Source organism: Squalius cephalus, assembly GCF_949319135.1.
Source record: "Squalius cephalus genome assembly, chromosome: 19".
Lineage (NCBI taxonomy): Eukaryota > Metazoa > Chordata > Actinopteri > Cypriniformes > Leuciscidae > Squalius > Squalius cephalus.
In genome coordinates, this window is record NC_137140.1 from 21,032,072 (window position 1) to 21,049,176 (window position 17,105).

General features: G+C 38.8%; 1 protein-coding gene across 2 annotated transcripts in view; it reads right to left on the reverse strand.

Annotated features, from left to right (window-relative positions):
* The window catches only part of thrab (thyroid hormone receptor alpha b), a 166,096-nt gene that overhangs the window by 26,187 nt on the left and 122,804 nt on the right, over positions 1–17,105 (reverse strand). For both annotated transcript variants that reach the window (XM_079850511.1, XM_079850512.1), the window contains one exon: positions 9,325–9,572. In XM_079850511.1, the coding sequence (XP_079706637.1) occupies positions 9,325–9,380 (56 nt within the window). In that variant the 5' untranslated portion in view covers positions 9,381–9,572. The remainder of the gene's footprint in view (positions 1–9,324; positions 9,573–17,105) is intronic.

Genomic DNA, 17,105 nt, shown 5'->3' on the forward strand with positions numbered 1-17,105 from the left:
GGCTCACTCTCACTCGCATCCAAGGTAAATCATCAACACTATCATCCCTTACATGCGTTTTATTTAACTAAATACATAATAATCAGCTAAAAACTCATGGACAGGTCACTTTTCCTCCTGAACAAGTGCGCACCCGAGTCCGTGTTGCTTTCACATTAACGCGATCCGCGGCACAGTTCGAGTGCAACCGAACTCAGACCACCTCCTCCAGGTAGTCTTGGGTTCGGTACCCCAGTGCGCACCCGGGTCTGCATGACAGCGTTCACATTAGCGATTTTTCATGCGGACCGTGCCCTGTTCCGAACTAAACTGCCAGTGTGAAAGCACCCTTAGTTGTCAGTTTCTCTCACTCTGCCATCACAGCTGCAACTCATTCTACACACCTGTCTCCCATTTGCATTAATTTTCTTATACTTATGCTTCTCTCTTTCTTTGCTTCTCTTTCAGTGTGTCTTGGTTACCGTCCGTTTCACTACTGTCCAAAAAACTCTTGTTCTAGTTGTGCCTAGCTTACATGCCTTGTCTGTTTCACGAGTTCACACTTACATACAATAAGAGGGGGTAAAGTTTAATGCATATTTGGCGTGCTGTCCAGGGGGAGGGCTCCGAGCTCGGAGTTCGGCCCGAACCCAGAGTACTCCTCTTCTTCTTGCATCTCCTCTTCTGCTCTTGTTTTGGACTATTGCATTGGCTCTACCCCCGGGGCTGTGGATCTGCCTCTGGTTTTGACCCCTGCCTGCACCTTGGATTTCACCTCTGTCCCGCCCTTTGCTTGGTGGCTCAGCTGCCATTTATATTTATATTAGAGGTGGGCATAGATAATTTTTTTTAATCTAGATTAATCTAGATTAATTTTGAAATTAATCTAGATTAATCTAGATTAAAATGGCTCATTTGAATTCTGCCGAAGGCATTCAGAATATGTGTGCTACCCAAATAATGACTATAAAAGTAAGTCTTTGAGAACGGGTTTCTCAAGCCAGGTGGCGCATTAGACCAGGGGCTCATCTCCTGTTTCCAAAATGCATCACAAACTGCTTGAGAAAGCTGTTCTACTCATAGACTGTAAAGGTTACTACTGTACTGTTACCGTACGTAGGCAACATTAGGTAGGCCTATGTTATTATCAACTACTAAAGGCTATCAATTAGGGATGGGCGATATGGCCTAAAATCCATATTGTGATATACATTGCAGCCTCTTGCGATAACGATATTATAATAAAACCATTTCAGAACAGGTTACACAGACCCTGCTAAACAACTGCTAAATGTATTCTTTTTTTTTTTTTCTTTTTTTTTGAAAGGGTGTATGTAGTTTTGAGAACATAGCCTATATTGTGCAAAACTGTAAGTATACAACATAATTTTGCAGATAAATAAAATTTAAGTACACTAGCTGCAGAGACTTAAGTAGGTCTAATGTTTATTATGGCTTGGAGCTTATGAAACCCCAAATTTAAAATTAGAATATTGTCTAACTGATGTCTTTTCAGTTAAAAAGAAACACAACAACGATTCTTAAAATCGGGCGCTTTTAATAAAAAGAGATTATGTGCTACACCACTCACTAAGATATATTGGGAATAATATGCGCGCGCTGGTATTCAGTGATATGTTTCGTTTTGAATTTGAGGTGGTAGAACGGATTAGTCGTGTGTTAACTTACCGAACTGTTACCCCACACAGTCTACATCGGACGGCTTAAATCCGAACCAAGTCCAAATAAGGGTTGCACCGATCTTTTTCACCAGCTTTCACTTTCAGCCGTGTTTACTTAAGATGACGACGAATATGATGCGTTGCAGCCGGGTGTACCTCGCGGCCGTGGGTAGATTGCGTCATCATAGCTTGTGTAGCTTGAGCCAGCTCCCAACGCTCCCAACCCAACTTGGAGAATAGATTAACGGCGATATTTTTTTTATCGCGCGATAAGAGTCTCGCGTTAATTTATTTATATTTGTGTTTTGTTTTTCTTTTTCTTTACTTTTTGGACAATAAATTGAGTGATCTGCTAATCTGCTCTTGGGTCCCTTTTTATCCTAGCACCCATAACAAAAAATTGCCTTTGGCGAGTAAATGAAATGGTGTCAATAACCAGTTGGCTGGTAACATCTTTATGAATTATAACAATGCAATGTTATGAGAACATGAACATTAACAAATGTGAACAACCGGGCCAGTGCTGCATCGTCATGAGAATTAAATCCTTGTCAATTTAAATATTTAAGCACAAAAAGATGTGAAAGGAAACTCAATTTGTTGCTTGCGCGCTGTGTGGGAACAGGGAAGTTTAAACATCCAAAGCACACACCCAGAAGGCCGAGCCTCAGACAGCGTCCGAATACTAAATTGAGCTATTTCATGTTGTCTTGTAGACTGGGTAAACCCAGCCCGATCTGCCGGCGATTTGATTTCGCCCTGCAGCTCAGGCTGGAAACCTGTAACCTGTGTAACCTGGAGAACCCTCTTCTATCCTGCTTCCGTTACAAATTTGCGGGGATCAATCACAAACTGGCTTACCCACCTGGTGCGCTTTTGGCGGATTTAATCCAATCCAATTCCTTTTAACCTCTTGACGATGCTCAATGGCTTCTTTAGTTTAGCAAACAAATCGCTCGAGTGGGTGTAAAAACCACTCACTTTCATGTTTTTTTTTGCACAACCTGCAAAAATCGCTCGATGCTGATAAATGCTACAAACCAACACGTTTGTTGACACGTTTCCTGCCTGGAGTTTTCACTGCAAAGTACGTCCAATAAGTACGTCCAAAAAGACTATCCAATTGCATACACTACAGAGTCATTTGAACTATGCCCGTTGATCACGCCTCTTGTGCAGTAGAAAATACAGAGCAGACTCCCCAGACTAATGTTCAGTCTTAAAAGATTGAGCTTGGTCTGGTGATAGCCAGACTAGTTGTCTTGCACTTGAATGGTAGCCTGACGTCGTCATACTCAGATTCTAGTCAGAATGTGAGTCTGATACTGGTCCATTGAGCTTTGATTATGGGGCGTGTTTCAACCGAACCAGGAAAGAAAATGCCTCTGCACTCAATTGGATAGACCTACAACCAATCAGAGCAACGGAGTAAGTTTTCATTCATGTTTCCGATCGACAAACGCCTTGATCGCGGTTCTCTTTTCCTCTTTTAAAATTAATGCGCTGTCGATATCTTCTATAACAGACGCGATGGCGGAATTTACACATGATGTTTCATAAACAAAGTTCGGCAGGAGCACGTTCACATAATCAATCCAATCAACTTGTCATCAAACACAATGTCTATCAGCATGAGAGGAAGCATATTATTCACTCTGTCAACTCACCTAACATCCCTTGACAGTTTTCAGCATCCCTCCACTCACTCTCGGCTTGTCCTTTCTACAGCCAGGAATACGGGGGGAGTACTTTGGGTTCGGGCCGAATACCGAGCCCGAACCCTCTCCTCAGACAGCACGCCAAATATGCATTTATTCTATCTGAATTATTTGTCATAGATATACAAACTAGATGTGTATATCTATGATTATTTGTAAGCGTGAACTCGTGAAATCTCAATTCTCCAGCGGCAGTCATTTGAATTCAACCCAAGCGCTCGATGACATGGATGATTACGTTACCGTTGCTCATCTGTCCATCATCGCATAAAGCCCGCCCCTGACAATTTGATTGGTCCGAACAATTTTTGTTCGGGCATAATAGCTCCTCAACGAATCGAGTCCAGACCGAACTTCCCCACCTAAAAATTTTGTGGGCGGGCTAAGTTCGGCTGGCATCCAGGCTACTTGAATGGACAAATTCCCACAAAATTATGTCAGAAAATGCCCATCTCAGCAAGTACCCTAGTCGACTTAGTCTTAAGTGAAGGTAAACAGTTGAAAAAGGTATGTATCAGTATATTAGATCAGTGCATTATGACTTAAAGTTACAGCATCCTAATAATCCTACTGGTGTCTGCATTTATAATGTTAATCCAACAACAAAGGACGAAAAAAATAAATAAAAATAATTCACACTGCTTTTGACCGAATAACATTTGTAATTTTAATAAGGATTAATCTATGTTTAATTTGCACAGTGAACACTATGCAGTGTTCTTTTACATTTCATTTCTTTATTACATTTCTGTACCTGAAAACTATTGTTAGACCTTCTTGAAAAGCACCGTTTATTTCATTTGTATCTTTATTCTATTGTATTTATTTGTGCTATTGCTTGTAATTAGATTATTTGGTCGTATTTTATTTTGGATTGTTTACTTGTCTTTAATAATGATTTTAATTCATATGGGTTAGACTAGTAGTTTTAGCTGTGGTATCAAAATTGGAATAGAGAATTGTAATTTTTGGTTTCATGGCCGGTAAAAAAATATTTATGGCTGGTAAATTTTCTTAAGTCACTGGCAAAAAGTTAGTTTTAGGCCCTGCACGGATCTAATACACAGACACACATCTGATTTTCTCCCAAATTTTTACATTCACTAAAGACATAACTGACTGTGTTTATGTAAACCTTGTATGTATTTGAAAGCTAAAGATCAATAAGATACAAAAGAGAACTTATTTTAGTAGTCACACGCTGTTTGACAGGCTTTTAGTGTGCGCGCGTTTCGGTTGTACGCACTCAGAAAAGCTTTTGTCAGAACAGCTTGCGAATAAAAAGCTTAACTGGCAATTTGAAATGTTCTGGTGATTTCTCAATTTCTAAAAACTAAGACTAAAATATATTTTCAAAAAATATGCTGAATGCTGAAAAAAATCTGTCAATTGAGTTTATGCAAATCTAGGAGCTTTTAAAAGTAAACAATGAAGAAGAACATGATGTCAGCCAGAATAGAGTAAAACAATATACAAGCATTCAGTTCTTCTGACCACTGTGGCACACTGACTGAAACAGGCATGTGGAGTTTGTATAAACACAAAAGAGCAATGAGAACGTGCCTGGTTCTTCTCCATACATCTCAAATTTAAAATCATCCCAGACGGCTGTGAAACGCCCTGATACACTTAATTTAACACTAACTAAACAATATGGATGAAGATAGTTCAGAATAAAACTTGGCTGTAATAGTGACAACAAACATCAAATATAACCTAAATAAAGTGATTCTGTTTGGAACATACTCTAATTAGTAATATGAGTTTACATGATATCAAGTTAAGACATTGACATTGGCTCAACCAATGGCGTGAGCTTGGGGAGGAGCTAGAGGAGTGTTTGAAGCCAGTTCTCACTCATTTCTTTTGCGATTTGCTGCTAATGATGCAGAAATTACACAATTAACATTTAAAATATAGAGTAAACAAGAAAAGAAACAGCTGAACCACTACGAACATAAGGTGATTGGGAGGCTGTTAGCAGACGTGGCAAGGAAGCAGGAGAGCAAGTAATGAAAGTTGGAGAAATCAGCTCTATTAAGATGAACAGAGCCATGTGAATGCTGTGCTCCGTGATCAGCTAATCTACTTACAGATGGCCTCGGTGTGATTAAACTGAAGGGCCCTCGTTTAATCGCTTATTGAGTGAACATACTGGGAATCTGACCCCACATTCCTGGGGTCCTGCATATTATATGCGCACACACACGCACACACACACACACACACACACACACACACACACACGCACACACACACACACACACACACACACACACACACGCACACACGCACACACACACACGCACACACACACACACGCACACACACACACGTGTAAACACAGGTCTGCAGCTAACGTCCTGTTGGAGTAATGATGTATGGCCTTGTAAAGAAGCTCCTGTGTTCCTGACGATGCTTCTGTGTAATTAAATGCGAGAACTAATGATTGCGTTGAAAACGCTTGAGGAGGCTGGAACTTTTTCACCTGCTCTCAAGCCTCATAGATTTAATGATGATTAATCTTGAATAACATTTATAGGATAATTAGAGGATAATTCATTAAGCTGGATGTAAACAGATAAAAAGTAAACTTAAATTATCAATTTAGCTTTTAATAACACTAAAATTGTACAGTTACTATTTTTTTATGTTTTTGAAAGAAGCATCTTAAGCTAATCAAGCCTGCATTTATTTGATCAAAAATATAGAAAAACTGTAATATTGTAAAATATTATTACAATTTAAAATAATGGTTTTCTACTTTAATATACTTTAAAATATTATTTATTTCTGTGACACAAAGCTGAATTTTCATCAGAAATGACTCCAGTCTTCAGTGTCAAATTATATATATATATATGAAATGAAAAATATTTATTTCGAACTATTAAAAAAAAGAAAAACACAAATATACAAACGAGTAAAAATATCAGTGTTATTTTGGTTATAGCATTTATTAATTAGCCTTTATGTTTGTATTTTCAATTTTCATTTTTAGTTACAGTAATTTAGTTGTTTCTGTCATTTTTTTTGTTCATTTTTAGTTTTAGTAAGTTTAGTACTTCAATGCAACATTTCTAAATTGCGTTTTAAGTTTTTTCAATTTTAAGATTTAGATTTATATCTAATTCATATTAGTTTGGTGGTACTATAACAGAAAAAGCTGAAGCTACACAGATTAGTCAACCTCCCTAATCATCAACCTCTCTAATTAGCCAATTAGTTGACCATTGTGACACAGTAACAACACACCTCTCCTCAACAAATCATTAGGTATCTGTGGTCAGCGAACTGGAAAAGCAACAAGAGATCTGCTAAATATAGAAATCGCCCAAGGACAGATTACACATTAGACATCCACACACATACACTGAGAAGGAAGACTTGATGTGTTTTGCTAACTGGCAGAAACATTGCTGTTGGCTCTAAAGCTAACACTTTTTTAGAACGTGAGGGGGCAGTCTGTGCCGTCCTGCTGAACCAAAAGCCTACACGGCAGCGTGTGTGTGTGTGTGTGTGTGTGTGTGTGTGTGTGTGTGTGTGTGTGTGTGAATGTTTGCGTGTAAGGTTTGAGTGTGTGCTGACTTTGGACAGTAACGGGCATTCTCTAAGGCTTTAGTTAACTTTCCTGCCAGCTCCAGGCCTTATATAAAATGTGTGTGCAGAGTAGATGTTGAGGTAAAGGCTATTCTCTTAGTGCCTGCCTTTAGACTCAAAAGCACAACGTAGAGCCAGCACCAAAATCACTGTGAGATGTACACACACAAATGGAGCCAGTTACCAAGAAACCTGAATTATGTAGAAGAGTGTGTGCATTGACCAGAAAATTTTAGTTTCCTGAAGCGTCAATACGTGAAACAAAATTCGATAACCACACACAAGAGAAGCAAGGAGCATGGGTAACTTTACAGCCCAGACATACAGACTCGTATGCCGGGTTCAGTATGCCGATTTTGGCACAAATCTGTTTGACGCAGGGTGTCGTGGTGAATCGTAAACGACAATGGGCGTCGGGAAGCAAGAATCAATCGTTTTATCTCATTTTGCGTGTCAGTGGCAGACAAACAACGCCACGTCTGCAACGCTTCACAAAGTCAGTCGCTAGCTCCGCCTTCTCGATGCAACTTCTCGATGTTTACATGCAACCAAATAATCCGTTAGTAATCAGATTGATGCCTCAATCGGACTGAAAAGCCTTCATGTAAACACCTTAATAAATCCGATTGAGCTTGATCCGAATGAAATTTCGATCCGATTGAAAGGGGTGGTTTATTCCTTTTCTAATCCGATCGAGAGAACATGTAAACACTTGATCGGATTGAAAAACGAAACTGAAAGGACTGCGCATGTGCAATGACATTGAAATAGCGTAATGGCGTATGACACGCTGAACGAGCTGTTCGTCCTGTTGAATAAAGTTTCATTTAAAATGAGTGTCCCATCTTTCTAAAATTCTCCTTTCACTCAGTGTCTGTGAAGTGGAGCAGGACAACGTCCCACCAGTCCTTGTTTCAGACTCATCCACAGACGACTGGTTTTGGGTGCGGGGAGGAGCATTTTTACTAGTGGTCGACCGATATATCGCCAAGGCCGATAAGTTTTTGTGATTGGCCGATGTGTTGGAAGCGGGACTTTTATTTTGACGGGCGGCACTGAGAACACCAACGCCAGAAGAGAACGGCAGAGCCTGATCACACAGCGCTCTCACATTCTCCGTCTTCATTAGTTTACGATCTCTGTCAGTCATATCTAATACTTTGTTAGACAGAACTGGTAAACAAAAAGTAAATGGTATGCGAAAAAGTAAATTGTTGCTTTTATATTATTTGTTACAGAAAAGGCAAACAATTAGGCTAAAATACTTATTCATTTACTGTCAACATTCAGCAAATGCGCATCTACATCATTTAAACAAATCTCTGAATATCTAATAAACATTTAATTTCACAAACCTTGCAGATTTAATGGAATCCAGCTGTGATATCTTGTGAAGTGTGCATTGTAGCCTGATAAACGTGTTACTGCGAGTGACGGTCGTGAGTGCGAAGTGAGTGAATGCAAACAGAAGATTAGCTTCACAGGAGACGCGATCGAAAAACTTTAAATCCTTCATTTTAAAATATGCTGTGCTATATCCAGTTGCCCACTGTGTCATATTCATATCGTTTTCACTGTGTGCTGTATGTAATATTAGCATTACCTTGTCTTTATTTGAAAAAATATGATTACCAGTGCGCATATTACCAGATTACTGAGTGCAATGTTACAGTGTTTACTTCCTTTTTATTCACATATTCATATATTTTTAAACAATTACTTTGTGAAAAATACTGTAATAGGATTGCAGATTCAAGAAGTTGCCATCTAAAGTATAAGCATGCTTATTTTAAAGATCTGTTTTCTAATTTATTTAAAATTGATAAAATATTGATTAAAATAAATATAAAGTATATAATAAAAATATCGGCTTTATATCGGCCATCGGCCATCCTGCTCTCTAAGACATCGGCATCGGCCATCAAAAAACCAATATCGGTTGACCACTAATTTTTACTATGCGATAAATTATGATCAGAAATGGATAAATATTAAGTCTGCTGTTTAAAACAAATAAAGAACCAATGTAGGAGAATAGTTATTATGCGCAAACAGCACGAAACTCTGTATATCTGTGCAGACGTCAAAAAATCTATTCCGATTTGAAGCTTGTGACATATAAACGCGCACATTAATCCAATCACATGTTTGTAAACACTACGTTCGGATTCATCAATCGGAATGAATTCAGTCCGACTGAAAAAAAAGTTTTGCATGTAAACATAGCCAGTGACTATCGTAACAAACAAAAATATTGTATAGTCTGAACCTGGCATTATGACAAACATCATAGCTTGATTAATAACTCTGCAATCTGTAATGAGATCAGTTCTTAAGAGGCTCACCGTTTCTCTTCTCCCTCTGATTGGTTTGGGTCTTGCTCCTTGGGCATGTGTTCCATTCACCTTATTTCCATCCAGCGGCCAATCATGTGAGACTGAGGCGGGCCCCACCCTCGAATGCACGCCTGTCATTCGCGGGTTGTGATGAGTCAGACAGTCATCGGACGGCTTTGGAGCGAAGCTCGCAAACCAAGCCCGCCTCACTCTCCTGCCCAGATGCCCAGTGATAATGCAGCAATATATAAGGAGGTCTGCGAAAAAAAGACAGAATCAAAGTTAATCAATCCAGAGCACCGTAAAAACAAACTTAAAGGGGGGGTGAAATGCTATTTCATGCATACTGAGTTTTTTACACTGTTAAAGAGTTGGATTCCCATGCTAAACATGGACAAAGTTTCAAAAATTAAATTGTACGTTTGAAGGAGTATTTCTGTGCCAAAAATTGTCCTTCCGGTTTGTCACAAGTTTCGGAAAGTTTTTTTCGAGTATGGGTATGTGTGACGTCAGATGTAACGGAATTTCCTTATATGGGTCCTAAGGGCACTTCTCCGGTAAGATCGCGGGCGCGCGCGCACTCGTAGACCAGAGCAAGAGAGCGAAAACAGTTCGCCATCAAAGCGCCCTGCCCGGCTTTTGGGAAGCCAATGTCACCAAAGAAGTGTGTTTTTGGTTGCCAGGGCAAGACAACCCTGCACAGATTCCCAAAGAACCTGGCGTTAAGGCACCAGTGGATGGAGTTTGTTTTCCTGAGCATAAACGGAGTTGTGTAGACTGTTTGTTCCCTGCATTTCGACGATGATTGTTTTATAAACAAAGCCCAGATCGACGGATTTGCAGATCGTCTAATGCTTAAGGATCGAGCAGTCACAATGATAAAGGTTCGGTGAGTAAAACTGCTTCTATTGTCTCTGTGTTGTTACTAGCTCGGCGCGTTAGCACAGCTTTAGCTTCGCCCACAGGGCCCGCCTCCAGCCGCTCGTTTTTTTCCGGAAAGACTCGGTACAGCCTATCTTTCTTTTATAAATATAATAAAACTAAAGACTTTTTGGAGATATGAAGGATGCAATACTACTCTATAGGTACTCAAGATTAACAGGAGATTGAGTGAAAATGAGCATTTCACCCCCCCTTTAAGGAGATCTGTGAACAAGAATGGACAAATTATATTTCAATGATTTTACGTTCCACACACACAAAAAAGTGTTTGCTCGTAAAAGTTTTGCATTCCCCTGAGAAACTTTTGGTTTGCTCACAAAACGTTAATGTTTTATTGTGAGCGAAGGCAACATTTCTCAAGGTAAAGCAAGTGTTTTCTAAGCAAACCAAAGGTTTCTCAGGGGCAAGCAAAAAGAAAGTTCTTGTGGAAAGCAAAACTTTTGCATGATAACGCAAAACCACTGAAAGCTTCTCTGGGGAACTCACATGGAAAACACTGAAATATAATTGTTCCTACTCATATCGTTTCCATCCCCATGTATCCTTAGGGTATCCTCATGTATCCTCCCATGTGACATGCTTCCCATGAGCTTTCAACCGTATAACCGGCTCACTGGAGAAAAAACAAGCACTCTTTCCAGGAAACAACTCCGATTAGGTAAGCCTAAAGCCCAAAACCCAGGAGGTCACGTGCAACACTAGGCTGCTGCTCTTTCACTTCTTTGGCAGACACAATGTGTCTCAAAACCTGTGTAAATCGCAAGGCCTCGACTAATCTGGATTAGGAGGAGGGATACTGAGAAAATGATCCACAGGCCACGAGATTGTGATGAGCTTTTCAAAGTGTGGTACGCAGGCTCCCTCTAGTGGTACGCAGAGGAATCACTGAATTTCGCACATACGATCAAACCGGTGTGATCAGTCTTGGCTGGTCCCTGGAGTGTACGATCACACCGATGTGAGTAGAACGGTCAGTGCATCACGTGATCAACTGCTAAATTCAAAATGTACTTTCGCAGTTGACTGCTGCCGCTGAGCCAGAGACGGACGCGCTCAGCGCTGTCATATATCACTATTCAGTGTTTTCAACCACATAATGTTTATTTTAGGTTTCAGACATTTAAATTCATACAAGTACTAAAAAAAAAACAATACATTTAGAGTTTGTAAAATACACACTGCTGTCTATGGAAGCGGCAATAATAATCCTTTCCATTATAATTAGACGACACGTTTTAATCAAATCAGATACACATTGTGTAAGTAACTTTAAAGTTTACTCTATTCTTCTCCCAGTTCCCTGGCCACTTACTTTCATGTATTTCGGGAGAAGTGGAGGAATTCACGTGTTGTAAATCCAACAGATCCGATTTTCTGAACTGCGTCTGCGGCACAAACCAACATGGCGGCGCCCATTGCGCATATACTGTAGCTCAACTAATGAGATCGTTATAAAGGTGTTTAAACATTTTAAAAAAAACACTTCCACTTGCACATATTTGACAATCGGAATATCAGATATTTCATGCTATAGCTAACAAATTTTAATCAAATTAAATAATTGACAGTATTTTGAATAAAAAAGGAAATAAAAGCAGATTCAGCGCTATTGTGGCTGCGGTGTGTCACGTGACAAGCAATGACGCGTCACCATGGAAACAATAAAGTGATTCTAAATAACGGTCGCCTTGAAAAACTCATGAATACACAGCCTGTGTTATTTTTTTATTTATTAATTATACAGTACTTTTTTAACTTAATATTTTAAGCACAGAACAGTTTTTATTTAACTTTTAAGTACAATACATTTTCATAATATAATCTTTAAGTAGGCTACAGTTTTTATTTCACTTTTAGGTGCAATACATTTTAATTTAATCATTATTTAAGTTTTTTATGTACCTGTATGTAAGCAGGACAGTGCAGTGTTAATATTCAAACTGTGTTTTTACAATGTTTAAAGTGGCTGGCAATAATACATATTCTTATTAGAAATAAAACTGCCTAATTTTTTAGCTGTGCATAACTCTAGCTGAATAGTTAAGCCTACTATGCTACTGTATTTTCATATTGGTTATTATGGTGGTACTTGGACAGCCACATATTTCCTGAGGTGGTACTTGGTGTAAAACATTTGAGAACCACTTTTAACTGGTCAGTTGACCGGAAAATGAAAAAAAGTCAGTCTTTAAAGTCTTGCAGTCTTTAACCTGTGTATTTATGCTTAATTGTGAATGCAAACACTACTTTACTCAAATAGCCACTCAAATCTAAACAACCGATTAGACGAAGGATGCCTACGTGCACGAGCAAATTAGGGATTTAGTCAGTACCCAGATTTAGTCTCTGTTTTGTTGTTGTCACAGGTCAATATGGTCAGACTACAAGTCATAGCAGAAACACTGTCCAAAAAAGCCACTGATCCAAGTTGCTTCGAAAAGTAAAAAGTACTTCAAATCTAATTTACAATAGCACTATAAACAGCAATACCAAGAGTGTTAACCTTTGTTTGCTGCTGCAAACTCAGCAGCAAAGCCTTTCCAGCCCAAAAAGTGTTTTGCCCTTTAACAAAGCACTTTACAAGCTTAATTTACCCATTGTGTGCCTTATAAAAAGAAAACTGAACATTTAGCCCACTTTTTGAAAATAAAGACATTCAGCATTCAGTCTAAAATGATTTTTTGCCCATATCGCCCAGCCCAAAGTCTTTCTACAAGTAAAGTTGTCTGGCCTCCTCTACAAAATCTTCAGTGAAAACCGATATATCGAGGCAAATTCACAAAGAGTTCTGCTGACAGATGTGCATGTGTAACTGTATATCAATGTTTCTTTGGTATCTATTATGCTCACAGTTACTAAGCGAACTCCCCAAACACAAACCGACGTGGTACATGCCGTTCAGGCCCTCTGAATCGCTCTATGAATGGGTGGCTCTGGACCAGAGAGGGGAAATAGATCGTTTTCTTGTGTGTGAAAAGAAAAGGATCTGGTGGCTTAAGCTCAAAGCTTGAGAAAGCATGATCACAGAGCCGAGAGGTGCGGGACTCCATGATACTGATACGGTGCTGATACGCTTACATACCGCCGCATCCGACTAGCCTATATTCTGACTGCAGAAGTGCTTGGCGATTCAAGCGCATGGCTAGTGTGTGATGCAACCCTTTGACAATGAAGCCAAGAGGACATTTGTTCTGCATTAGTTAATGCTCAGCTGGCCTATTATCTTTCATCAAGCTAGCCTGTTCGCATATTCACCAGCCTAACACCGTTTCCTAACCAGACGCGATGCGATAAGATTCCAGCGACAAATAATTTGTCCATCCACACTAGACGCGACGCGACGGCGAGATGCGTCAAAATCAATTAAAACCCACAGCAAATCAGAACAGCGTGTGGGTGGAGTCTCGCGGCAAGTGCACAGCACCAGAGAGTAATCTTGACGGCACTCACAAGAAAATGGATAAGTAGGCTACATAATCAAATTCACAAATATTACACTATTTAAACATTATTAAAAATACATAGGCTACTGAGTTACTAAAACAATCTTTGTCAAAGAATACACTTGTTTGTTCACAGATTGAACATTCTTGTTTCCATTTGTTTAATTTCAAGATCTGAGGTGAATTATCCATTGTTGCTTTTACAGCTACAAAGCTGGGAGCACTAAATGATATTCAAAGTCACTCTGCATGCTTTGAACATTAAATACAGCACATAAACAGTACCTGAGATTATCATTGCCACACTTTGTGTTTGTTGTTTCAGCCGCGACGTCGCAGAAAAATAGAAACCGTTTCTAAAATAAAATTGTCGCGTGTCGCCGTCACGGCTGGTTAGGACAAAAACTCTGATTAACATGGAAAATATACATTTTATCGCGCATCGCGTCGCGTGTAGTTAGGACACGGTGTAACGGGCCTTTTCATCAGCCCGTCCAGATGATGTGTGTGTTCACCTCTATTGTGCATAGAGCTAAATGTGTGTGTAAATGTTTCTAAGCTGCTTATTACCAAAACAACGGTGACGCTCAGTGGGATTTCTCCAACTAATCACAAAAAATTTGTCTCCAATGGTTAACACAAAGGATTCAAGAGGATTATGAGTTATGAGAGAGAAGCTGCTCATACGGTACTTTTAATGATGACTCGTGATTGGTGGATGGCTCTTGAAGGGATTAGTTCAATCAAAATTAAAAAGTTTTTTTCTTTTTTCTTTTTTACCCTCATTTCATTTCAAACCTATATTACTTTTTTTTCATGTGTGGAGCAGACAATTAGATGTTTTGAAGAATGTTCAAGCTGCTCTCTTCTATACAATAAAAATGAATGGGGACTGTGGCTGTCAAGCTCTAAAAAGGCATAAAAACATTAAAGTAGTCCTTAATGCACTATTTTCTAGTCTTCAAAAGACATACAATCACTTTGTGTGAGGAACAAAGCAAAATTTAAGTTTTTATTCAACTTGCTTTGAATGGTGAGTTATTTGAGCAAAGTAAAAATAAAAACAAAACAAAAAAACAGTAATTTGTTTGGAAATTTGTATGCAGGTGGTGGGAGAAAAACATTCTGGATTTATACTGCAATAAAATACCCAACTAGCCCCTGTAAATGTTGAAAATACCTTGCATCCCCATAAGAAACAATTATCATCCAAATATAGGGCTTTTGAAAAAGAGTAGCTTGGACATTGTGTTAATGTCCTTTTAGTCAAATGGTTATTCAAGATACACGATTAAATGATATTTGAATCTTAGGTCAACTATATTGCCCTTCAAGTCCCACATTTCATCTTCATCACAAGGCTAAAACGTACACACAGACATTCTCGTCTCTGCTGTAGGAGGTCCACCTCTCCCTCCTGTTCAGTCAAGGTCAAAGTCATAAAGCCCCATACAATCAAACATACGGGATCTATAAATGTAGCTTTACAAGCCAGAGTTCCTGTTAAACATGCAACTAGCTGAGAACAGAGGTGGGAGGGACACCAGGATAAACAGAAAGAGAGGAAGAACACAGCAGATTAAGTTTAATTCAGCATAGGGCCATAAACAGGGAAAAAAGGAGAGGTGGTGTTTGTTAATGATGACTGTTTGTTTTAGTGTGTGTGTGTGTGTGAGTGTGTGTGTGTGTGTGTGTGTCGTAAAAAGTGCAAAGGAAGCCAAAAATGCACAGAGGCCACATAAATTTTAAAGTGGAGCATTGCAGGTATCTTTGACACTGCACCTGTGTACGTAAGACAAATGTGTGCAAGAGTGTATATGTTGTGTGTGTGAAGGAGCAATGCTTGACATATATGTTGACACAGTGCATACATTGGATATAAAAACTGCAGCAGGTGCAGCTGAGTAAGGTTTTCGGACTCATTTTTCTTGCTGTAAGTTAGTCGCTGTGTTCTGCATTCTCAAACGCTGCACTAAAACTTTTTAATTGGCAAGAAGAAAGTGGACTCCGTTTCTCCCTGTTCCTCTGTTTTCCTACTTTCTTCTTGCCCTTAATTGAATGCTTTAAAATGCTGGTTTCAAAGCAGCATGAAAAAGAATAATTAGTTAGTATGTTGCAGACTGAAACGATCTCTACTAATTATCCAATCTCTATCTCTTCTTACCCTGAAGAGGTCAAATATTTTTACAACATACAAATGCACAATTAAATTGCACAATAAGTGGAAAAAAAAAAAAAGAAAAAAAAAAAAAGGTTTGTTAAAAGATAGGCATTCTTATCTGTTGGGGTTTGACAGGTTGTTCAGTGTACTTATGAACAGCTAGTGACAGAGCACTGATGATCCAGGAGATAAAGATTGCGGACTGTGATCTGATATGATCTCAGTGAAGGCCATGGGTTGCAAATGCCATTACACTATTCAGAGTTCACCATAATGAATGTTTCACTAAGAAGACAACGCAAGAAGAAATCCTTATATACCAAATCAACTCACCGTCTTCGAAAAATAACATTTTCTGTCAGAGGGATTGAAAAATTCTACTTTGGTTGATTGCAAATCTCAGCCTAACTAAAAGATCTAATGCTCCGATCAATAGCACAGTCGTGTGAAGATAAAAATGAGGCAACACAATCCTTGTGACTGTTGCAAAGGTATTGAGACCGATAAAGATAAACTTACACTTTTATTTCACTGAGGTCAATTATTTCACTGAGGTAAAAAAAAAAAAAAAACTCACCAAAGCCCCTTTTTGCTTTCATTTGGTGCTTGGTGAGTGTTAATTTTGGACCCTGTCTCACTCACCCTCCCTTCCCAGCGTTTGCTGTATACATTAGGTGGAGTGGGCTGATAAAGTTTCCTGATGGATGGCTGGTTAAACTGCCTCCGTAAGTCACCACACGCCTGATTACTGACTCAGGGTAGTTGACCTTTTTGTAGTTGTTTCTGTTACGTGTCAGGTTTACAAAGAGCAGATGAGAAATGGTTTAGAAATGGACAAAAAGAGAGGATGAAAGAAAAGAGAAAAGTGGTCAACTAGTATTGATCTTTCAGTGGGCAAGGTGGATATATTAAATGAAACAGACGAAATTGAAATACACACCAAATTGTAAAAAAATTACATATAAAAATTATAATAAAATGTTTTAATATATATTATTGCTTTCTTAAGGATAATGTAACACTGAAGACCATAGTAATAGCAGCAGAAAAGGGAGCATTATAGAGAAAAAAAAAGAAAAAATTAACAAATAATTTTATACTATATATTTTTTTTTAGGATTGTACATTGTTTACGTATAATATGGGTGAATTTTAAGTGTATACAAATAATAATAATGATATATATATACAGTGGGGAGAACATGTATTTGATACACTGCCAATTTTGCAGGTTTTCCCCACTT